This window comes from Bufo bufo, chromosome 5 (genome assembly GCF_905171765.1).
Source record: "Bufo bufo chromosome 5, aBufBuf1.1, whole genome shotgun sequence".
Taxonomy (NCBI): Eukaryota; Metazoa; Chordata; class Amphibia; order Anura; family Bufonidae; genus Bufo; species Bufo bufo.
Window position 1 is genome coordinate 110370756 of NC_053393.1, and position 25882 is coordinate 110396637.

At 47.4% G+C, this 25882-nt stretch overlaps 1 protein-coding gene across 1 annotated transcript in view; it reads right to left on the reverse strand.

Moving 5' to 3' along the window:
- Nucleotides 1-25457, reverse strand: part of TBCCD1 (TBCC domain containing 1) — a 139999-nt gene extending 114542 nt beyond the window's left edge. The window contains exons 1-2 of the mRNA XM_040432835.1: nucleotides 24995-25457; nucleotides 4690-4845 (exon numbers count right to left, since the gene is read on the reverse strand). Of these exons, the coding sequence (XP_040288769.1) occupies nucleotides 4690-4845; nucleotides 24995-25330 (492 nt within the window). The 5' untranslated portion in view covers nucleotides 25331-25457. The remainder of the gene's footprint in view (nucleotides 1-4689; nucleotides 4846-24994) is intronic.
- Between the last annotated feature and the right edge of the window lie 425 nt (nucleotides 25458-25882).

The window sequence follows — 25882 nt, forward strand, 5'->3', positions numbered from 1 at the left end:
CCTCCAAAAACCATACGGTGAACCTTTCCCTCTACGCCCCGCTGTGTGCCAGTACAGTAGTTTACGGCCACATATGGGGTGTTTCTGTAAACAGCAGAGTCAGGGCAATAAAGATACAATCTTGTTTGGCTGTTAACCCTTGCTTTGTTAGTGGAAAAAATGGGTTAAAATTGAAAATTAGGCAAAAAAATGAAATTCTCTGATTTCCTCCCCATTTGCCAATAACTCTTGTGCAACACCTAAAGGGTTAATGTATGCAAAATCAGTTTTGAATACCTTGAGGGGTGTAGTTTCTTAGATGGGGTCATTTTTGGGTGGTTTCTATTATGTAAGCCTCGCAAATCGACTTCAGACCTGAACTGGTCCCTAAAAATTGAGTTTTTGTAAATTTCTGAAAAATTTCAAGATTTGCTTCTAAACTTCTAAGCCTTATAAACATCCCCAAAAAATAAAATATCATTCCCAAAATAATTCAAACATGAAGTAGACATATGGGGAATGTAAAGTCATCACAATTTTTTGGGGTATTACTATGTATTACAGAAGTAGAGAAACTGAAACTTTGAAATTTGCAAATTTTTCCAAATTTTTGGTAAATTAGGTATTTTTTTGTGCAAAAAAAATTATTTTTTGGGCTTCATTTTACCAGTGTCATGAAGTACAATATGTGACGAAAAAACAATCTCAGAATGGCCTGGATAAGTCAAAGCGTTTTAAAGTTATTAGCACTTAAAGTGACACTGGTCAGATTTCCAAAAAATGGCCTGGTCCTTAAGGTGAAAATGAGCCCGGTCCCTAAGGGGTTAAAGCCCCTAGATCTTCAAAGGAATTTCTTAAATTCTTTCATAGAATCCACGATCTCGGATTTCACCATGTTCTTGATACTTTGCATAAATGATGGGTAAATCTTCTTCTACCATCTTATATAATAGGCTACTTTAACACTTGTGTTCGGGGTTCCGCTTGTGAGTTCCGTTTGAAGGCTCTCACAAGCGGCCCCGAACGGATCCGTACAGCCCCAATGCATTCTGAGTGGATAAGGATCCGCTCAGAATGCATCAGTTTGGCTCCATTCCGCTCAGGAGGCGGACACCCGAACGCAGCTTGCAGCGTTCGGGTGTCCGCCTGGCCGTGCGGAGGCAAACGGATCCGTCCAGACTTACAATGTAAATCAATGGGGACGGATCCGTTTGACGTTGACACAATATGGTGCAATTTCAAACGGATCCGTCCCCCATTGACTTTCAATGCAAAGTCAGGACGGATCCGTCTGACTAACAATTTGACTTAGATTTTTTTCAGAAATATAATGCAGACGGATCCGTTCTGAACGGATACCATTGTTTGCATTATAGGAGCGGATCCGTCTGTGCAGATACCAGACGGATCCGCTCCGAATGCAAGTGTGAAAGTAGCCTAATACAGTGCTGGCAAAGCAACTTTGGCCAGGAGGGGTTAACTTTTTCCTACAAGTTGCGCATTCTTTTCCATGTGTCTTAGAAGTCGCCTTCCTAGGGCTCTTTCTAGTATTCTAGGAATAAATAAACAGAATGGTCACCTTAGAATAAGGAACTTGTAAGAATAATACTGGGGATTAACCCCCTTACCCCACCAGGAATACCGATCGCATATCGAGGTTGTCCTGGTCACCAGTGCGACGACCACTCTCCTCTTCCAAGGTATAGTGCCGAGATGGAGGGTCTTCCATAGACTCGGTCTGTAGACGTCATCTCAGGCTGGCTGGCACCCTTCCACCTGCGCACTGATGAGGTTAAATACCCCAGGTAAGGCCCCTTGGAGAAATCCGCATGCGGCCTTCCGCTCCTCTACTTCCGTAACACCGTGCATTCCAAACACCGGAAGTGGACGTACGTCACTTTTGGTCCGCGCCTAAACGAGAGAACAAGAGTCCCGCTCCGCCCCCTGCCTCTGTAATGGCACAAGGGATGCGGCCTGCGGAAGAAAGAGGCCCCGGACCTCCTGAACACTGCCAGGAGGTTCCGGCATGACAGCTGGACTGCAAGCGGATACCCCCTCGGCTCAGCCAGGCCCAGGAAGGGAGGAAATCCAGACTTTAGGCGGCTCCTAGTGGAGCCGTACCAGGTAACCCCTATGGATATAATACACCGACGGGGCCCTGCAGCCTTTGTAGCTCTCCACAGAAAGCATCCTATCCATAGGACAGGAAACAGGAACTGGTGGATAGAGGCCGGGTCCCTCCTTAAGAAGCTCTCCACGGAAGTTCTTGTTCCCTGTCCTGGATGGAGGCGGACTCTCTCAAGGGTGCTGTCATGATTATAAGGGAAAATAATAGCATGTGACGGATCATGTGACGGACCATGTGATGAGCGCAGTGATGTCACCACAGGTCCTTTTCCTCAAAGAAGAAGACAGAAGAGAAGCCGGGCTGCGCGAACAAGTGGATTAAGGCGAGTTAAATTATAGTTTTGGTTATTTTTTTTAACCCCTCCATCACTATTTTACTTAGCATTCTGTATTAAGAATGCTATTATTTTGCCTTATAACCATGACAGCACCCTTGAGAGAGTCCGCCTCCATCCAGGACAGGGAACAAGAACTTCCGTGGAGAGCTTCTTAAGGAGGGACCCGGCCTCATCACATGGTCCGTCACATGATCTTAAGGAGGGACTGCGCTCATCACATGGTCCGTCACATGATCCATCAGCATGCTGATGGATCATGTGACGGACCATGTGATGAGTGCAGTGATGTCACCACAGGTCCTTTTCCTCAAAGAAGAAGACAGAAGAGAAGCCGGGCTGCGCAAACAAGTGGATTAAGGCGAGTTAAATTATAGTTTGTTTTTTAACCCCTCCATCACTATTTTACTTAGCATTCTGTATTAAGAATGCTATTATTTTCCCTTATAACCATGTTATAAGGGAAAATAATAATGATCGGGTCCCCATCCCGATAGTCTCCTAGCAACCATGCGTGAAAGTCGCACCGCATCTGCACTTGCTTGCGATTTTCACACAGCCCCATTCACTTCTATGAAAAATCACCTCTCAGGTGCACAGCCCCATAGAAATGAATGGGTCCGGATTCAGTGTGGGTGTAATGCGTTCACCTCACGCATTGCACCCGCGCGGAAATCTGGCCCATGTGAAAGAGGCCTTAGGGGGTCAAAGTGCTCCGTAGCCCCCTTAATATATTCTTTAAGAGGTGTAGTTTCCAAAATGGGGTCACTTTTTGAGGGTTTCCACTGTAGGGGTACATCAGGGTCTCTTCAAATACAAAATGGTGCCTAAAAACCATTCTAGCAAAATCTGCCTCCAAAATCCATATGGCGGTCCCTTCCTTCTGACCACTGCTACGTGCCCATAGAGCAGTTTATCACCACATATGGGGCATTTCTGTAAACTGCAGAATTAGAGTAATATATATTGAGGTTTAATCAAGTAGTCAAAGATGGTGGCTCACTCAAGACGTGATCACAGAATTGGTGCTGCTAACCCGCAAGAGGGACACCCACTCTCTGGTCAGAAAACAATAGCTATAGAATAAATAAGGGTGAGCACTCAGCAAATGGCATTTGGAAAATAAAAGTTTAATTAAACACTAAAATATTAAAATAATAAAATAGTAAAATACTAGATGAAGGATAAAACGGTATCAACAATTTCATATATAAGCAATTCACATGTGTTCACAATTCGCATAGATATGCATAGACGTACATTAGACTTATTCAAAACATAATCTCTTTATAGGATAACATATCAATATATCATCCTATAAAGAGATTATGTTTTGAATAAGTCTAATGTACGTCTATGCATATCTATGCGATATGTGAACACATGTGAATTGCTTATATATGAAATTGTTGATACTGTTTTATCCTTCATCTAGTATTTAACTATTTTATTATTTTAATATTTTAGTGTTTAAACTTTTATTTTCAAAATGCCATTTGCTGAGTGCTCACCCTTATTTATTCTATATATATTGAGGTTTATTTTGCTGTTAACCCTTGCTGTGTTGCAAGAAAAAAATTGATTAACATAAAAAATATCTACCAAAAAAGTTAAATTTTGAAATTTCCCCTCCATTTACCTTTAATTCTTGTGGAACACCTCAAGGGTTAACAACGTTTGTAACATCAGTTTTGAATAACTTGAGGGGTGTCGTTTCTAAAATGGGGTCATTTATGAGTGGTTTCCACTACGTAAGCCCCTCAAAATCACTTTATAACTGAATTGGTGCTCAAAAAATGGTTTTGGAAATTTAGTTGAAAATTTTAAAAATTGCTTCTAAATTTCTAAGCCTTCTAACATCCTAAAAAAATAAAATAGCATTTACAAAATGATGCCAACATAAAGTAGACATATGGTAAATGTTATGTAAAATATTTTAGGGAGGTATTACTTCGTTTTAAAAGCAGAGAAGTTGAAATTTTTAAAATTGCGAATATTTCAAAATGTTTGGTAAATTTTGGATTTTTTCATAAATAAAAGGTAATATATTAACTCAAAAGTATGACTGTCATGAAGTACAATGTGTCACAAGAAAACAGTCTCAGAGTGGCTTGGATAAGTAAAAGCATTCCAAAGTTATTATCACATAAAGTGACGCATCAGATTTGCAAAAATTGGCCTGGGATTTAAGGTGAAAAGTGGCTTGGAACTGGAGGGGTTAATGCATCATTTGAAAGTTTTTTTTTACCTTGTTATGGAAGTTTGATTGCCCGGTTGAATCAGGAGTAGGTGATCTTGCTCTGGGACTCGGCCATTCATCCCCAATCAGAGAAGTACGAAGAGAGACCTTATTAATTTGTTGCACATAAAGGAAAAGGAGGAACTGGAGGGAATCCACCGATAGCTGTGGAGGAAAATAATTCTCAGCGTAACTATATCACTAATTATTAAGCATCCGGGTAACTGAATCGCTTTAAGGGAGGCTGCGCGGATTTCATGGGGAAAGACTGTAGCATAATACATCACCAGCGAAGTGAATGTTTTGACAAATATCATGTATGCTTTGTTTTTTTCCCTTAGGTGCGTAGGTGCAGATTTTAAAATCCACAGCATGTGACTGTGCGATTCCGCACCTTCTGCAGAGTGGTGTACCCCATAGATTTAAATGGGGTTCTTAATCAGGAAAACACACAAAAATGCACCAAAACTGTGATAAGCAGTGCAGGTTTTTGGTGCAGACTTCATGCAGGATTTCTGCACACAAATCTGTACCGCGTGCCGTACCCTTAGGCCTCCTGCACACGAACGTATTTTCTTGCGGTCCGCAAAAACGGGTCCCGTTTTCCCGTGATCCGTGACCGTTTTTTCGTCCGTGGGTCTTCCTTGATTTTTGGAGGATCCACGGACATGAAAAAAAAGTCGTTTTGGTGTCCGCCTGGCCGTGCGGAGCCAAACGGATCCGTCCTGAATTACAATGCAAGTCAATGGGGACGGATCCGTTTGACGTTGACACAATATGGTGCCATTTCAAACGGATCCGTCCCCATTGACTTTCAATGTAAAGTCTGGAGTCCCATACCATCGGATCGGAGTTTTCTCCAATCCGATGGTATATTTTAACTTGAAGCGTCCCCATCACCATGGGAACGCCTCTATGTTAGAATATACTGTCGGATATGAGTTAGATCGTGAAACCTCATTTCCGACAGTATATTCTAACACAGAGGCGTTCCCATGGTGATGGGGACGCTTCTAGTTAGAATATACTACAAACTGTGTACATGACTGCGCCCTGCTGCCTAGCAGCATCCGATCTCTTACAGGGGGCTGTGATCAGCACAATTAACCCTTCAGGTGCCGCACCTGAAGGGGTTAATTGTGCTATCATATCCCCCTGTAAGAGATCATGGCTGCCAGGCAGCAGGGGGCAGACCCCCCCCTCCCCAGTTTGAATATCATTGGTGGCCTGTGCGGCCCCTCCCCCCCCCCTTCCTCCCTCTATTGTAATAAATCGTTGGTGGCACAGTGTGCGCCCCCCCCCCCCCCCCTTCCTCCCTCTATTGTAATAATTCGTTGGTGGCACAGTGTGCGCCCCCCCCTTCCTCCCTCTATTGTAATAAATCATTGGTGGCACAGTGTGCGCCCCCCCGCCCCCCCCCCCCTATTGTAATAAATCGTTGGTGGCACAGTGTGCGCCCCCCATCGGCCCCCCCCTCCCTCTATAGCATTAACAACATTGGTGGCCAGTGTGCGGCCTCCCATCTCCCCCCCCCCCCCCCCCCCCGATCATTGGTGGCAGCGGGTTACTAGCAATAGTACAATAGTAAAAGATTCATACTTACCTGGGATCTGCGATGTTCGTGACCGGCCGGGAGCTCCTCCTACTGGTAAGTGACAGTTCATTTAGCAATGCGCCGCACAGACCTGAGGCTGTCACTTACCAGTAGGTGGAGCTCCCGGCCGGACACGAACATCGCAGCAGCCGGTAAGTATGAATCTTCTACTATTGTACTATTGCTATGTAACCATGGCAACCAGGACTGGAGTAGCGTCCTGGTTGCCATGGTTACCGATCGGAGCCCCAGCGAATAAACTGGGACTCCGATCGGAACTCCGCTGCCACCAATGATGATGGGGGGGGGGGGGGAGATGGGAGGCCGCACACTGGCCACCAATGTTGTTAATGCTATAGAGGGAGGGGGGGCCGATGGGGGGCGCACACTGTGCCACCAACGAATTATTACAATAGAGGGAGGGAGGGGGGGGGGGCGCACACTGTGCCACCAACGAATTATTACAATAGAGGGAGGGAGGGGGGGGGCGCACACTGTGCCACCAACGAATAATTACAATAGAGGGGGGGGGGGGGGGGGCCGCACTGGCCATCAATGATATTCAAACTGGGGAGGGGGGGGGGGGTCTGCCCCCTGCTGCCTGGCAGCCCTGATCTCTTACAGGGGGATATGATAGTACAATTAACCCTTTCAGGTGCCGCACCTGAAGGGGTTAATTGTGCTGATCACGGCCCCCTGTAAGAGATCGGGTGCTGCCAGGCAGCAGGGGGCAGTCTTGTACAGTTTGTAGTGTATTCTAACTAGAAGCGTCCCCATCACCATGGGAACGCTTCTGTGTTAGAATATACTGTCGGTTCTGAGTTTTCACAAAGTGAAAACTCAGCTTTGAAAAAGCTTTATGCAGACGGATCTTCGGATCCGTCTGTATAAAAACTAACCTACGGCCACGGATCACGGACACGGATGCCAATCTTGTGTGCATCCGTGTTCTTTCACGGACCCATTGACTTGAATGGGTCCGTGAACCGTTGGCCGTGAAAAAAAATAGGACAGGTCATATTTTTTTCACGGCCATGAAACACGGATCACGGATGCGGCTGCAAAACGGTGCATTTTCCGTTTTTTCCACGGACCCATTGAAAGTCAATGGGCCCGCGAAAAAACGGAAAACGGCACAACGGCCACGGGTGCACACAACGGTCGTGTGCAGGAGGCCTTAGGTAACATTCACATCTGCAAGTCCTGCATACGGAAATAAAAACTCTCCTAAGACTAAGTTCACACTGCAAAATCAGCAGCTGATCAGAAGCAGATTACTAGCTGAAAACAGGTTATTTTTGGTGGCAGATTTCTAATTTGGTGAAGGGTTTAGCGTTTTTGGAAGATGTCATGTCACTTCTCAAACGCTTTTCAAATCAGCTACAAAAAAAACAACCATTATACACTGTGTACGCAAGTTTTTAACATTAAATCGAACCTGTCACCTCTACTATGCTACCCTCACTGAGCGTTTCTAAATGTTTATTGTGTTACCCTAAACATATAAATTACACTTTTAATTTCATTTGCAGATGAATTCAATAAGTATTATGCATTTTTGTACTTCCCGCTTTTTATGCAAATTAACATAAGAGTTATATCTTACTTGTGTGACCAGAGAAGAGTCATATTTCCAAGCTCTGACTCATCTCAGGTTAATTTACATATGTATTAAATTGTTTTTTTACACAATAAAAGCACACAGAGCTATGGGGGCTGGGTATTGCGGATGTGCTAGCGGCCATCTAGCAGCCCGCGTCCTCAGCCCTATACCCCAAATCCAGGTGACAGGTTCCCTTTAAAGTCAATAGGAAAACTGTTGGCGAGTTTTGGTTGTGAATTTAGCAACTGAAAGCGCTAGTTTTCCACTGCTGAATCAGTGGCAGATTTTAGCCATGTGAATATACCCTCAGTATCCACATACCCATCAATGGGACCGGTTGGCTCTGTCCCCATTAGGTGCCAAATCTGGCACTTCCTTTATAGGGGCAGAAGCATGAAAATAAATAGCACGGATGTGCCCTCAGAAAAGTTGGCATACATCTCACTTTCTGGCACACAGTAATTCCAGAGATGCATCATCTCATATATATATAAAAATTCATTTCTATCTGTCCTTTACGAACAGACAAACAATTGGAGCGATCTGCACCAAATTTGCAAATAGGGCACCATCACATGACCTACATTAGCCAATAAAAACCCACAGGTCTTTCACCCATACCCCAACTGCCATACACACAGTCACATGACCCTTATCAGCCAACAGAAGCTGGCAGGTCCTCCAGTCTCGATACACATAGTTTTATACCAGGTTTCTATAACAACCCAGCAATTTTTCTTCACTGTCACCTTTAAAAGGGCAGGGCGCTGTGGATGTCACTGTTTAAGGAATCAGAGTGCTGTGGAGATCACAGCTAAGGGGGAAGGCTGCGGGGAAGGGGTTCTGTGGAAGTCACTGTTAAGGGGGTGGGGTACTGCAGGGCTCCAGACTAAAAAAAATATGAAGGAGCCATTGGCTCCTAACCTGAAAAATTTAGGAGCTAAATGAAATTTTTAGTCGCCAAATTTAAAATATATATATATAATATAGCTGGGATGCTTAGGAGCATATAAGCCATCTAAGGCCTCATGCACACGAACGTGTATATTCTTTCCATGTCCATTCCATTCGTTGTTTTTTTTGCGGGCCGTATACAGAACCATTCATTTCAATGGGTCCGCAAAATAAACGGAAGTTACTCCGTGTGCTTTCTGTTTCTGTATGTCCGTACTTCTGTTCCGCAAAAAAATAGAACATGTCCTATTATTGTCCGCATTACGGACAAGGAGAGGATTGTTCTATTAGGGGCCCGGCTGATCCGTTCCGCAAAATACAGAATGCACACGGACGTCATCCGGATTTTATGCAGAACCATTTTTTGCAGACTGCGAAATGCATACGGTCGTGTGCAAGAGGCCGAAGTCTGAGTGTCTGGAGCTGGATAACCTATCACCACGTGACCTACGACTATAAGGTCTCTCAGCCCGAGGGCGACCATTGAACCTGTAGCCCTGTTCTTTGCCCTTAGAAAGATCCATTGATTCAGGATGATTTACTTTGCTGGATGGGTGAGGGGAGCCCATCCAGGGGAGAATGTTTGGAGAAGCTCCATTAGGGATCTCAGAGGGAATGTTAGGAGTCTGCACTTTTTCAGTGGAGACGCCTCTGGTTCTGTTTCTGAGGCAGAAGGGTCCATTGATGGGATAATGTGTCTGTTCTTGGGGGATCAGGTGGTGTGTCTGGAGGAAGGACACTATGGACTGGTCCCTGAAAAGGGGGGCCTTTGTCTATGGGGCTGGATTCAAATGCACTTGAGGTGTTGGAAACCAAGGAACCAGGCAGCGAGGGGGTAAGCGGCAAAATTTGAGACTTGTTAGTCACATCAGTTCGTTGTGAGGGAAAACTGGAGTCTAAGGTCTGCTAGGAGCTTGACAGGATTTGCGATGTAGGAGTGCCGAATTCACACGACGTCTGTGAGATCCCGGCCCGGAGTCCTGCTGAGTGCAGGAGCGCACGGCATCATTGGTTGCTATGACGCCGTGCCCTTCCTGCTGCCGCCGTAGTACAGTAATACACTGGTAACCAGTGTATCACTGTACTGCGGCGGCAGCAGGAAGCGCACGGCGTCATAGCAACCAATGACGCCGTGCGCTCCTGCACTCAGCAGGACTCCGGGCCGGGATCTCACAGACGTCATGTGAATTCAGAAGCAGACTGCTGGAAGCGGAAGCACAAGATGCGGGAACCCAAGCCACGCCCACCCTCTATGCCGAGTAGTGTGAGCGAGCGGATCTTCATCCAGCAGACGGCTGCAGCGTGTCTCTGCTGGATGAAAGCCTTTTTTTCTTAGAGGCAGAGCAGCGGAGGGTTTAGGCGCAAATGGCGACAAGACTACAAAGTCTTGTCGCCATTTTGCAATTCCAAGTCGCATTGGCGACCATTTTGGTTGCCATCTGGAGCCCTGTACTGTGAATGTAACTGTTAGGGCAGCGCAGCACAGGGGAGGTCACTGTTAGGGCAGCGCAGCACAGGGGAGGTCACTGTTAGGGCAGCGCAGCACAGGGGAGGTCACTGTTAGGGCAGCGCAGCACAGGGGAGGTCACTGTTAGGGCAGCGCAGCACAGGGGAGGTCACTATTAGGGCAGCGCAGCACAGGGGAGGTCACTGTTAGGGCAGCGCAGCACAGGGGAGGTCACTGTTAGGGCAGCGCAGCACAGGGGAGGTCACTGTTAGGGCAGCGCAGCACAGGGGAGGTCACTGTTAGGGCAGCGCAGCACAGGGGAGGTCACTGTTAGGGCAGCGCAGCACAGGGGAGGTCACTGTTAGGGCAGCGCAGCACAGGGGAGGTCACTGTTAGGGCAGCGCAGCACAGGGGAGGTCACTGTTAGGGCAGCGCAGCACAGGGGAGGTCACTGTTAGGGCAGCGCAGCACAGGGGAGGTCACTGTTAGGGCAGCGCAGCACAGGGGAGGTCACTGTTAGGGCAGCGCAGCACAGGGGAGGTCACTGTTAGGGCAGCGCAGCACAGGGGAGGTCACTGTTAGGGCAGCGCAGCACAGGGGAGGTCACTGTTAGGGCAGCGCAGCACAGGGGAGGTCACTGTTAGGGCAGCGCAGCACAGGGGAGGTCACTGTTAGGGCAGCGCAGCACAGGGGAGGTCACTGTTAGGGCAGCGCAGCACAGGGGAGGTCACTGTTAGGGCAGCGCAGCACAGGGGAGGTCACTGTTAGGGCAGCGCAGCACAGGGGAGGTCACTGTTAGGGCAGCGCAGCACAGGGGAGGTCACTGTTAGGGCAGCGCAGCACAGGGGAGGTCACTGTTAGGGCAGCGCAGCACAGGGGAGGTCACTGTTAGGGCAGCGCAGCACAGGGGAGGTCACTGTTAGGGCAGCGCAGCACAGGGGAGGTCACTGTTAGGGCAGCGCAGCACAGGGGAGGTCACTGTTAGGGCAGCGCAGCACAGGGGAGGTCACTGTTAGGGCAGCGCAGCACAGGGGAGGTCACTGTTAGGGCAGCGCAGCACAGGGGAGGTCACTGTTAGGGCAGCGCAGCACAGGGGAGGTCACTGTTAAAGGGGCAAGGTGCTGTGGACAGTCAGTGTTAAGGAGACGGGCCGCTGTGGAGAACACAGTTATAGGGGTATAGGGGAAGGGGGCTGTGAAGGTCACAGTCAACATGGTGGGGCACTGTGGAGGTCACTGTTAAAGGGGCAGGATGCTGTGAAGGTCAAAGTTAAGGGGGTGAGCTGCCATAGAAGTCACTGTTTTGGGGAAACTGGATATCTTTTAACGACACACACAAACATTAAATGAAATAAATTAAATATACCCGTGTGAAGCCGGGTCCTTCTGCTAGTAATTAATACAACTTAAAGGATAACTGTCATATTTTTTTGCTAAAGTGTAGGGCAAGTGATAGGTAACAATTTTGCAATAGACTTTATTTAGCCAAAACGTTTATTTTTTGTAGAAAACTGGGGCTAAAATGGCCCTTAGCAGCACTCTGCACTATGCTTCTGCCTCCCGTGCTTCCCTGGGAGACAGAAGGGTGGGCACAGGAGTCTTAGGAGTTAAAATTACATTTATATTCCCCCTTCCTATGCAATCTAATGCTCCGTTACATTCACTGACCTGCGATCCCTGTGATAATAATTAGTGATGGACAAACATGTGCCGGGACGGTGCGCGATCAAATGTTCGCGAACCGCAAGTTCGCGGCGGGTCCCATTCATTTTAATGGCAGGCGAACCTGAAAAACTTTCAGCTCATATTTGCAGCCAAGAAATAATTACTAGAAGTGCGCAAATAGTCCCACAACATGGACAGTGACATACCAGATGTATTATTCCAATTTGCGATCTCCATTCATTATTTTTTTCAAAGCGAAATATCGGCAATATAATTTTCACGTACAGTAAGCGCATGCGCAAATGCACTATACAGTAACCAAATGCACTATAAAGAAAGTATATTGGTATATAACACCCCGCTTCAATCAGTTTTTTGGGGGGCGACTGGTATATCACACCAGTAGAAATTATTTGCTCCAATAACGCTTGTCCCTCTATATACCTGCAGTATCGCAGCAGAACCGCACACAACTTCCGCACAATACAAATGCACTATAATATACTTAGAAAGTATATTATAACATTGTACAAGGAAGGCAATCCATTAGAATATACATAAAGATAAAACGTAACCTTTAATAATTTTACTATGAGGGTCCATTCACACGTCCGTAAGTGTTTTGCGGATCCGCAAAACACGGACGCCGGCAGTGTGCATTCCGCAATTTGTGGACCGCCCATCGCTGGTGTTCCGGAATTTTCTGCTACCCGGAATATTTTGCTACCCACGTCACTTCCGGTGTGTCTCTCACCTCGGCCTTTCATTGGCTGTGCCGGGGGTTTGTCGGCGCAGGCGCGGAGGATTCACGCATAGCGTGAACGCGCCAAGGGTAGCAGAAAATTCCGGCTTCGCGCCTGCGCAGTAGCCCGGAATTTTCTGCTACCTTCGGCTCCTACTGCGCCTGCGCCGAGCCTTGTGGCAGCACACTGTAATTTAGGGGAGCAGTATGTGGCAGCACACTGTATTGGAGGAGCAGTATGTGGGAACACAGTGTGCTCCCCCAATACAGTGTGCAGTATATACAGTAGTCAGTCTTTAACACATACAGGAGGCGGGTGCCGGCAGCAGAATCGCATTGCCGGCACCCTGCCCCTGACAGGGAGCTGCGATCAGCGGCAGTTAACTGCCGCTGATCTGCTAGTACCCGCCTCCTGTATAAAGGGGTAAAATCATTGGTGGTGCAGTGTGCCCCCCCCCCCTCAATCCCCCCATCCCATTAAAATCATTGGTGGCACAGTGCGCCGGCCCCTCTCAACCCTCCAGTATTAAAATCATTGGTGGCAGTGGCCACAGGGTCCTCTCCCTTCCCCCTCATTGGTGGTGCAGTGGCAGCTTCTGATCGGAGCCCCAGCTGTGTAAGCCTGGGGCTCCGATCGGTTACCATGGCAGCCAGGAAGCCCTGGTTGCCATGGTAACATCCCTGATGCTGTGTGCACAAAGCACAGAGCAGCAGGGACAGTGTGGAGTCCTATTCACCCTGATAGAGATCTATCAGGGTGAATAGGAAAAGGGATGAAAGATCCCAGGTTCTAGCCCCTAAGGGGGGAAATAGTTATTAAATAAAAAGTGAAAAAAAAAAAAACACTAAAATATGAAGTATAAATCACCCCCCTTTTCCCAATTTCACATATAAAATATATAAATAAACATATTACATCGCCACGTCAGAAAAGTCCAAACTATTAAAATATAAAAAAAAAATCTAGGTGGTGAATGCCGGAACAGAAAAAATAAAATAAAAACTGCGCGATTCGCCATTTTTAAAAATGAGGAATGCACGTGGCTTTTTTTGTTTATTTTTTTCGCGTGGTATCGAATGGTATCGAGTATCGCAATACTTTTTCATGGTATCGAAACCGAATCAAAAATTTGGTATCGCAACAACTCTAATATAAATATCTAAAAAAATTTACGCATTTGGATTCCGTGAGGGGTATGGTGAGTTCATGTGAGATTTTATTTTTTGACACAAGTTAGTGGAATATGAGACTTTGTAAGAAAAGGAAAAAAAAAAAAAATAATAATTTCCGCTAACTTGGGCCAAAAAAATGTCTGAATGGAGCCTTACAGGGGGGTGATCAATGACAGGGGGGTGATCGGGGAGTCTATATGGGGGTGATCACACCCCCCCCCCCCCGTCATTGATCATCCCCCCCCCCCCCGTAAGGCTCCATTCAGACGTCCGTATGTGTTTTACGGATCTGATCCATGTATCCGTGGATCCGTAAAAAACATACGGACGTCTGAATGGTGCCTTACAGGGGGGTGATCAGTGACAGGGGGGTGATCAGGGGTTAATAAGTGACGGGGGGGTGGTGTAGTGTAGTGGTGTTTGGTGCTACTTATTACTGAGCTGCCTGTGTCCTCTGGTGGTCGATCCAAGCAAAATGGACCACCAGAGGACCAGGTAGCAGGTATATCAGACGCTGTTATCAAAACTGACTCCATAGAAAGGTGTAAGAGCGGTGACATCCCTGACTCCATAGAAAGGTGTAAGAGCGGTGACATCCCTGACTCCATAGAAAGGTGTAAGAGCGGTGACATCCCTGACTCCATAGAAAGGTGTAAGAGCGGTGGGTACAACTCCTTCAAAACCCTTCCGTGTGGCTACCTCACAACAGGAAGTGACAAGGATAGCAAAATTTTACAGTTAGCATAAAATAACGGAACAGGTAGCAACAAATTACGGAACACTGCGCACTGACCTGTAAAAATTTGTTACCCTACCCTAGGCGCACATGCGCTGTAGCCCTTTTCTTGTTAACTGGACTCGGCGCGATTTCATACTGCGCCAAGCCGTCTTTTTTCACGCATGCGCAGTGGGCCGGAATCTTCTGCTACCTTCGGCCCTTTTTTTTTTTTGTGGAAGATAGTTTTAAGGAAATGAAATAAAGATTTACATTTTTTTTTATTAGTCAGCACTTCACGCTAGACGTAATGTGGTCTGAGTGACCAATTAATAAAAATACTGTCAAGTAAACGTCACAGAGGTGCTGAAGAGGTCTAGATATTCCTATTTTGTTAATTGGACTCGGCGCTCCTGCGCCAAGCTGTCTTTTTCCGCGCATGCGCAGTGGGCCGGAATGTTCTGGTACCTTTGGTTCGCTAAAAAACGGCTCGGCGCAGGTGCAGTAGGAGTTGAAGGTAGCAGAAAATTCCGGCCCACTGCGCATGCGCTGAAAAAGACGGCTCGGCGCAGTAGCAAAATGAGCTGAGCATCTCTGTAATGAGAAGGGGTGTGGTCTAATGACATCAACACCCTATATCAGGTGTGCATAATTATTAGGCAACTTCCTTTCCTTTGGCAAAATGGGTCAAAAGAAGGACTTGACAGGCTCAGAAAAGTCAAAAATAGTGAGATATCTTGCAGAGGGATGCAGCACTCTTAAAATTGCAAAGCTTCTGAAGCGTGATCATCGAACAATCAAGCGTTTCATTCAAAATAGTCAACAGGGTCTCAAGAAGCGTGTGGAAAAACCAAGGCGCAAAATAACTGCCCATGAACTGAGAAAAGTCAAGCGTGCAGCTGCCAAGATGCCACTTGCCACCAGTTTGGCCATATTTCAGAGCTGCAACATCACTGGAGTGCCCAAAAGCACAAGGTGTGCAATACTCAGAGACATGGCCAAGGTAAGAAAGGCTGAAAGACGACCACCACTGAACAAGACACACAAGCTGAAACGTCAAGACTGGGCCAAGAAATATCTCAAGACTGATTTTTCTAAGGTTTTATGGACTGATGAAATGAGAGTGAGTCTTGATGGGCCAGATGGATGGGCCCGTGGCCTGGATTGGTAAAGGGCAGAGAGCTCCAGTCCGACTCAGACGCCAGCAAGGTGGAGGTGGAGTACTGGTTTGGGCTGGTATCAAAGATGAGCTTGTGGGGCCTTTTCGGGTTGAGGATGGAGTCAAGCTCAACTCCCAGTCCTACTGCCAGTTTCTGGAAGACACCTTCAAGCAGTGGTACAGGAAGAAGTCTGCATCCTTCAAGAAAAACATGATTTTCATGCAGGACAATGCTCCATCACATGCGTCCAAGTACTCCACAGCGTGGCTGGCAAGAAAGGGTATAAAAGAAGAAAATCTAATGACATGGCCTCCTTGTTCACCTGATCTGAACCCCATTGAGAACCTGTGGTCCATCATCAAATGTGAGATTTACAAGGAGGGAAAACAGTACACCTCTCTGAACAGTGTCTGGGAGGCTGTGGTTGCTGCTGCACGCAATGTTGATGGTGAACAGATCAAAACACTGACAGAATCCATGGATGGCAGGCTTTTGAGTGTCCTTGCAAAGAAAGGTGGCTATATTGGTCACTGATTTGTTTTTGTTTTGTTTTTGAATGTCAGAAATGTATATTTGTGAATGTTGAGATGTTATATTGGTTTCACTGGTAAAAATAAATAATTGAAATGGGTATATATTAGTTTTTTGTTAAGTTGCCTAATAATTATGCACAGTAATAGTCACCTGCACACACAGATATCCCCCTAAAATAGCTAAAACTAAAAACAAACTAAAAACTACTTTAAAATATTCAGCTTTGATATTAATGAGTTTTTTTGGGTTCATTGAGAACATGGTTGTTGTTCAATAATAAAATTAATCCTCAAAAATACAACTTGCCTAATAATTCTGCACTCCCTGTACTGCTCCCCCAATACAGTGTGCTGCCACATACTGCTCCCCCAATACAGTGTGCTGCCACATACTGCTCCCCCAATAAAGTGTGCTGTCACATACTGCTCCCCAATACAGTGTGCTGCCACATACTGCTCCCCCAATAGTGTGCTGCCACATACTGCTCCCCCAATAGTGTGCTGCCACATACTGCTCCCCCAATAGTGTGCTGCCACATACTGCTCCCCCAATAGTGTGCTGCCACATACTTCTCCCCCAATAGTGTGCTGCCACATACTACTCCCCCAATAGTGTGCTGCCACATACTACTCCCCCAATAGTGTGCTGCCACATACTGCTCCCCCAATAGTGTGCTGCCACATACTACTCCCCCAATAGTGTGCTGCCACATACTACTCCCCCAATAGTGTGCTGCCACATACTACTCCCCCAATAGTGTGCTGCCACATACTGCTCCCCCAATAGTGTGCTGCCACATACTGCTCCCCCAATAGTGTGCTGCCACATACTGCTCCCCCAATAGTGTGTTGCCACATACTACTCCCCCAATAGTGTGCTGCCACATACTGCTCCCCCAATAAAGTGTGCTGCCACATACTGCTCCCCCAATAGTGTGCTGCCACATACTGCTCCCCCAATAGTGTGCTGCCACATACTGCTCCCCCAATAGTGTGTTGCCACATACTACTCCCCCAATAGTGTGCTGCCACATACTACTCCCCCAATAGTGTGCTGCCACATACTGCTCCCCTAAATTACAGTGTGCTGCCACACGGCTCGGCGCAGTAGGAGCCGAAGGTAGCAGAAAATTCCGGGCTACTGCGCAGGCGCGAAGCCGGAATTTTCTGCTACCCTCGGCGCAGCCAATGAAATGCCGAGGCGAGAGACACACCTCTCACGTCACTACCGGAAGTGACGTGGGTAGCAAAATATTCCGGGTAGCAGAAAATTCCGGAACACCGGCACTATAATAGAAAATGCCTAATCTTGTCTGCAATTGCGGACAAGAATAGGACATGTTCTATTTTTTTGCGGAAACGGAAGCACGGATGCGAAAGTGCAGATCCGCAAATGCGGATAGCACATTCCGGCCCCATTGAAAATTAATGGGTCTGCACCCGTTCTGCAAGATTGCGGAACGGATGCGGACCCATTTTGCGGACGTGTGAATGGAAAAGATATTCCTCAAAATGAAAATAAATTTAATTATTAAAGTTAAAGGGGTTCTGCACTTTGTTTTAACTGATGAGCTATCCAGAGGATAGATCATCAGCATCTGATCGGTGGGGTTCCGACACCCGGGACCCCCGCCGATCAGCTGTTTGAGAAGGCAGCGGCTCTCCAGCAGCGCCAAGGCCTTCTCGCTGTTTACCGCCGGCCCAGTGACGTCACGACTAGTATCAACTAGCGTGGGCGGGGCTAAGCTCCATTCAAGTGAACAGAGCTTAGCCCCGCCTACGCTAGTGCTGGAGCGCCGCTGGCTTCTCAAACAGCTGATCGGCGGGGGTCCCGAGTGTGGGAACCCCGCCGATCAGATGCTGATGATCTATCCAGAGGATAGATCATCAGTTAAAACAAAGTGCAGTGCTCCAGACTAAAAAAAAATACCTAGTAGCCATTGGCTCCTGAACTGAAAAATTTAGGAGCCAAATCAAAACCGAATCAAAATTTTGGTATCGTGACAACGCTACACCGATCAGATCGGCGTAGGGTTGTTTCGATACTAAAATTTTGATTCGCTTTCGTCACCATAAAAAAATATTGCGATACTCAATACCACGCAAAAATAAATAAATAAAAAAAACACCAAAAAAAAGCAGCGTGCATTTCGCATTTTATGAAATGTTCGGCACATAATAGAACAGTCCTATCCTATTTTTTGGGGTGACAAGGTGACAAAAAAATGGCGAATCGCATGGTTTTTATTTATTTATTTCTGTTACGGCGCTCACCGCATAGGAGATATTTTTTAATAATTTAATAGTTTGGACTTTTCGGACGCAGCGCTATGTAATATGTTTATTTATTTATTGTTTATATATTTTATATGTAAAATTGGGAAAGGGGGGATGTAAACTTAAAGGGTTTCTACCACCAGAAATAATGTTGTTATGTAGCTGACTGATATAGCGATGCGCTAATGTCAGCACTACATAACAGTATGTTTCTAACATTAGTCCCTGCAGCTGTTTTTGTTAAAAAAGCACTTTTATTATATGCTAATGAGCCTCTAGGAGCTATGTGGGCGTAAAATCAGCACCTAGAGGCTCCGTCCACTCACGCTTTATCCCACCCAGGTCCCCTGTTCTGCCTGCCCCGCTCCTCTTGATTGATGCCACTGTTCCCTGCATCGTTGGCGAAATACCGCGCCTACGCCGCTCACTTCTGTCTTCGGCGAAGTGAGTGAATGATGCGACGGAGCTGCCGGATTCCTCACTGCGCCTGCACCGACTATGTCACAGTGAGGAAGCCGGCATCAGGAGAGAGGCCTTCACTCACTGCGCCTGCGCCGAAGACAGAAGTGAACGGAGCAGGTGCGGGATTTAGCCAACGATGCAGGGAACAGTGGCATCAATCAAGAGGAGCTGGGCGGGCAAAAAACTGGACCTAGGCGGGATAAAGCGTGAGTGGACGGAGCCTCTAGGTGCTGATTTTACGCCCACATAGCACAGCACCTAGAGGCTCATTAGCATATAATAAAAGTGCTTTTTTAACAAAAATGGCTGCAGGGACTAATGTTAGAAACACACTGTTATGTAGTGCTGACATTAGCGCATCGCTATATCAGTCAGCTACATAACAGTATTTCTGGTGGTAGAAACCCTTTAATATTTTAGGGTACTTTCACACTAGGGTTTTTCATTTCCGGCATAGAGTTCCGTCACAGGGGCTCTATACCAGAAAAGAACTGATCAGGCATATCCCCATGTATTCTGAATGGAGAGTAATCCGTTCAGGATGCATCAGGATGTCTTCAGTGCAGTCATTTTGACCGATCAGGACAAAGATAAAACCGCAGCATGCTACGGTTTTATCTCCGGCAAAAAAAACTGAATACTTGCCTGAATGCTGGATCCGGCATTTTTCCCCATAGGAATGTATTTGTGCCGGATCCGGCATGCGCAGACCGGTAAAAATGTGTAAGAAGATACAAGACGGATCCGTCTGTCCGCATGACAAGCGGAGAGACGGATCCGTTCTTGCAATGTATTTGTGAGACGGATCCGCATCCGGATGCGTCTCACAAATGCTTTCAGTCACATCCAGATCGGCGGATCCGGCGGGCAGTTCTGACGACTGAACTGCTTGCCGGATCACACTGCCGCAAGTGTGAAAATAGCCTTAGTGTTTGTGTTTTTTTTTTACTTACTATTAGCCCCCTTAGGGGCTGGAACCCTTGTCCTATTCACCCTTAGGCCCCTTTCACATGGGCGAGATTTCTGCGCGGGTGCAATGCGTGAGGTGAACACATTGCACCCGCACTGAATCCTGACCCATTCACTTCTTTGGGGCTGTGCACATGAGCGGTGATTTTCACGCATCACTTGTGCGTTGCGTGAAAATCGCAGCATGCTCTATATTGTGCGTTTTTCACGCAACGCAGGCCCCATAGAAGTGAATGGGGCTGCATGAAAATCGCAAGCATCCGCAAGCAAGTGCGGATGCGGTGCGATTTTCACACATGGTTGCTAGGATGAAAGTCTATTCACTGTGTTATTTTCCCTTATAACATGGTTATAAGGGAAAATAATAGCATACAGAATACTAAGTAGAAGGTCAATTGAGGGTTAGAAAAAAAAAATAATAATGAACTCACCTCCTCCAATTGATCGCGTAGCTGCCAGTCTCCTGTTCTTTCTTCAGGACCTGTCAAAGGAGCTGTGGTGACATCACTGTGCTCATCACATGGTACATCACATGATCCATCACCATGGTAATGGACCATTTGATGAGCTCAGTGACGTCACCACAGGTCCTTCGACAGGTCCTGAAGAAAGAACAGGAGACCAGCAGCTATGCGATCAATTGGAGGAGGTGAGTTCATATATATATATATATTTTTAACCCTCATTGGCACTGCCACCAATGTTTATTATACTGGGGTGTTGGTGGGGGGGCACTGCGCCACCAATGTTTATTATACTGGGGTGTTGGTGGGGGGGCACTGCGCCACCAATGTTTATTATACTGGGGTGTTGGGTGGGCGCACTGCGCCACCAATGAAGATAACTGAACTGTTAATACAAATACAGGAGGCGGGTGCCGGAATCAAATAGCCGGCACCCGACCTCTATGACAGGGAGCTGCGATCAGTGGCAGTTAACCCTTCAGGTGTGGTACCTGAGGGGTTAACTGCCGCTGATCGCAGCTCCCTGTCATAGAGGTCGGGTGCCGGCTATTTGATTCCGGCACCCGCCTCCTGTATTTGTATTAACAGTTCAGTTATCTTCATTGGTGGCGCAGTGGCCACAGCCCCTCCCCTCCTCCTCCCGTCTCTCTTCTTATTGGCGGCAGCACAGGGGGGAGGGAGAGACTCCTTCTCCACTGCGCTGCTGAGAAGAACATCGGCGGCGGGGCAGAGAACTATCATCTCCTGTGCCCGCCACTGTATTCAACGACACAGCTACGGCGGCGGGTCTAGTCGCAAATGGCGACAAGACTAAATAGTTGTCCAGAACTGAATGTAAAATGGTGGCCAGATCAGATTTATTTATAAGGTAGGGGGTGTGTCCATCTGCTGAAATGTCTCAATTGGCTGTCCTGTACCACCTGATGGATGTGTCATGGGTCAAAGTTCTTCATAATGTAAAAGAATATGGCGGGCGCAAATGTCTCCATATGTTCGGCGAATCGCGAACACGCAAAGTTCGCCGTGAAATGACCGCCGGGCGAACCGCAGGGCCATCTCTAATAATAATTCATGAAGCAGCCGCCGGAAGTAGAAGCACTGTGCGCAGTGAGCCGGCGGCCGATTCATGAATTATCACAGGGATCGCAGGTCAGTGAATGTAACGGAGCATTAGATTGCATAGAAGGGGGGAATATAAATGTAATTTTAACTCCTAAGACTCCTGTGCCCACCCTTCTGTCTCCCAGGGAAGCACGGGAGGCAGAAGCATAGCGTCTGGCTGCACAGCCCATCTTTTCTAATCGGAGACGGATGGCCCTTCGCAACGCTCTTTTGAAGAGTGCTGCTAAGGGCCATTTCAGCCCCAGTTTTCTACCAAAAATAAACGTTTTGGCTAAATAAAGTCTATTGCAAAATTGTTACCTATCACTTGCCCTACACTTTAGCAAAAAAAATAAAAAATATGACAGTTATCCTTTAATCATTTTGACTCATCAGATGCTATTGTATGTAAAAAAACGCCAGTCTTAATGGTTGTTTCACTTCAGCAAGTGACATTTATCATATCATGTACAGAAAGTTTATACAAGCCATTTACTAATGTACCATACAGTAATACAAAATTATCCATATTGCCTCCTTTGCTGGATGGATTCGTTTTTCCACCAGATTTTACACGTTTCCAAGGTTACGACCACCCTTCAATCTATCAGCAGTGGCCATGCTTGCACACTAAAGAAAAAACTATCGGCCTCTCTGGTGGCCGGGACTGTGGGAGTGCACATAGGATAATGCTTTTTTTCCCTTGATGTGCAAGTACGATCACTGCTGTTGGATTGCAGGGTGGTCGTAACCATGGAAACGAGCAGTGTATTAGAGTATTAGATTTGTTGCGATACCAAATTTTTGATTCGATTTCGATACCATAAAAAAGTATTGCGATACTCGATACCACGCAGGGTAGATAAAAATCAATGATTTAAAAAATAAATAAATAAATTTTAAAAAAAAAGGATTTTTTTTATTTAACCACCTCCTGTCACACTAACGCCGAAAGGCGTGACTGCGGCGGCTCCCTCAGTTTCACACTAACGCCGATCGGCGTCATCTCGTGAGACCCGAGATTACCTGTGAACGCGCGCTCACAGGAGCGCGCGTTCACAGGAGCGCGCAGTTCAGAAGTTCATCTACAGCCTGCCGGCAGCGATCATTGGCTGTCAGGCTGTAGATTTTTGAAATTACCAATGAAATTGGTATGTCAGACGCTATTTTTAAAATAGCGTCTGATAAACCTGCTACCTGCTCCTCTGGTGGTCCCTTTTGCTTGGATCGACCACCAAAGGACACATGCAGCTCTGTAAGTAGTACCAATCACCACACATACACATTACCCTGTCACTTATTAACCCCTTATTAGCCCCTGATCACTCATTTTAGACTCCCTGATCACCCCCCTGTAAGGGTCCCTCATCACCGCCAAGTAGTTAGCACCCAGCCCACCACACAGCAGTCACTGATTAGCGCTGTCGCTAATCAGCACTAGTACTATATAGTATCTGTAAGTGATCAAGACTGATCGCAATCAGATCTATATAAGTAAGGCCCCTTTCACACGGGCGAGTATTCCGCGCGGATGCGATGCCTGAGTTGAACGCATTGCACCCGCACTGAATACCGACCCATTCATTTCTATGGGGCTGTTCACATGAGCGGTGATTTGCACGCATCACTTGTGCGTTCCGTGAAAATCGCAGCATGCTCTATATTCTGCGTTTTTCACGCAACGCAGGCCCCATAGAAGTGAATGGGGTTGCGTGAAAATCGCAAGCATCCGCAAGCAAGTGCGGATACGGTGCGATTTTCACGCACGGTTGCTAGGAGACTGTCGGGATGGGGACCCGATCTTTATTATTTCCCCTTATAACATGGTTATAAGGGAAAATAATAGCATTCTGAATACAGAATGCATAGTACAATAGGGCTGGAGGGGTTAAAAAAATTAAAAAATTATTTAACTCACCTTAGTCCACTTGATCGCGCAGCCTGGCATCTCTTCTGTCTTCATCTTAGGGCTCTTTCACACTTGCGTTCTTGTCTTCCGGCATAGAGTTCCGTCGTCGGGGCTCTATGCCGGAAGAATCCTGATCAGGATTATCCTAATGCATTCTGAATGGAGAGAAATCCGTTCAGGATGCATCAGGATGTCTTCAGTTCCGGAACGGAACGTTTTTTGGCCGGAGAGAATACCGCAGCATGCTGCGCTTTTTGCTCCGGCCAAAAATCCGGAACACTTGCCGCAAGGCCGGATCCGGAATTAATGCCCATTGAAAGGCATTGATCCGGATCCGGCCTTAAGCTAAACGTCGTTTCGGCGCATTGCCGGAGCCGACATTTAGCTTTTTCTGAATGGTTACCATGGCTGCCGGGACGCTAAAGTCCTGGCAGCCATGGTAAAGTGTAGTGGGGAGCGGGGGAGCAGTATACTTACCGTCCGTGCGGCTCCCCGGGCGCTCCAGAGTGACGTCAGGGCGCCCCAAGCGCATGGATCATGTGATCGCATGGATCACGTCATCCATGCGCATGGGGCGCTCTGACGTCATTCTGGAGCGCCCCGGGAGCCGCACGGACTAAGTATACCGCTCCCCCGCTCCCCACTACTACTATGGCAACCAGGACTTTAATAGCGTCCTGGCTGCCATAGTAACACTGAAAGCATTTTGAAGACGGTTCCGTCTTCAAATGCTTTCAGTACACTTGCGTTTTTCCGGATCCGGAGTGTAATTCCGGCAAGTGGAGTACACGCCAGATCCGGACAACGCAAGTGTGAAAGAGCCCTTAGCTGTGTGCAGGAACAGGACCTGTGGTGACGTCACTCCGGTCATCACATGATCTTTTACCATGGTGATGGATCATGTGATGGACCATGTGATGACCAGAGTGACGTCACCACAGGTCCTGTTCCGGCAATCAGCAAAGGAGGAGACAGAAGAGAAGCCGGGCTGCGCCATCAAGTGGACTAAGGTGAGTTAAATAATTTTTTTTTTTTTTAACCCCTCCAGCGCTATTGTGCTATGCATTCTGTATTCAGAATGCTATTATTTTCCCTTACAACCATGTTATAAGGGAAAATAATACAATCTACAGAACACCGATCCCAAGCCCGAACTTCACAGAAGAATGCATTACAAGGTTTTGCACTCGCGCGTGTTCCCCCAACGCCCATGTGAAACCAGCCATAGGCTTCCGTCGGGCATGCCGTCATAGAATTCCACTATGGTTCGTGGTAACGGAAACCAGTACGGAATTCTTCGTTAACCAGAACGCTGAACTTGCAAATAGCAAGTTCGCCCAACACTAGACTTACTGTAGAAACACTGTACACGGCAAATGAACCAAGTGTGAACATGGACTGAGGTAAGAGATGGTGGAGGGGATTGGCAGTTGGTGCACTACTAGTGCGGGGATAGGCCCATTATAGACATAGACTAGAACAGGAGGACAGCTTGTGAGGCCAGGCAGCTCCTCCGGGCTCCCGGCTGCTGAGGAGACCACCATTACCTTGCTCTTCGCCGTCTCGTACTCGGCCACAGAGGAGCAGCTGGAGACGCATTCCGCCCACTCCAGGCTCTTGTCGGCGCTCCGCTCAGTCAGGCTATGGAACGCCTCAAAGTAGAGCCAGGCAGCGTCCTCCACCATCTGCAGCTTCCCGCACGCTATGTGCCGCCACATCGCCCAGCTAAGGCGCGGGAGGCAGCCCTCTGCTGAGCGGGTTCTCACATACGTTGCCATCTTCCGCAGGTAATGCATATTAAATTTCGCCGGCGGAGGGAACTGCAGCGCGCCTATTAAAAACGGGTCTGCTTTTGCCCACATTTGAACTTTGTAGGAATCCATGGCCGTAAATAAACGCAAAACTTTCACACCTAACCTAGGCTGGCGGCAGCACTGACGTTTCTCTGGCTTCGCAAGACGTAACGCACAGCCATGGAAACAAATCTATGTGGGCGGAGCGTTCTCTGAGAGGAGGGAGGACGGTAGCGGCTAAACTCCATGCAGGAAACTGACCCCCTGACGTCACTGGGTCACGTGTCATTCTCTTGTCACGTGACTCTGAATCGGCAGCTAGAAAAGAAGGGTCGGAAGCTGGAGAGCTCAGTCTGTTTGCAGAGCAGGTGACGGATGGCTGCTCATGGCTCATGGCTCATGGCTCATGGCTCATGGCTCATGGCTCATGGCTCATGGCTCATGGCGAGTGAGCGAGCTGTATGCTGAGGTGGGGCTGTTCTGTCAGAAAACCTCAGATTCTCTTACCCTGGCATTGTAATATGGGGGGGGGGGGGGGGAGCGCAGTGTGATTCTGTATGTGGGGGGGGGGTGGGGAGCGCAGTGTGATTCTGTATGTGTGTGGGGGGGGGGGGAGCGCAGTGTGATTCTGTATGTGTGTGG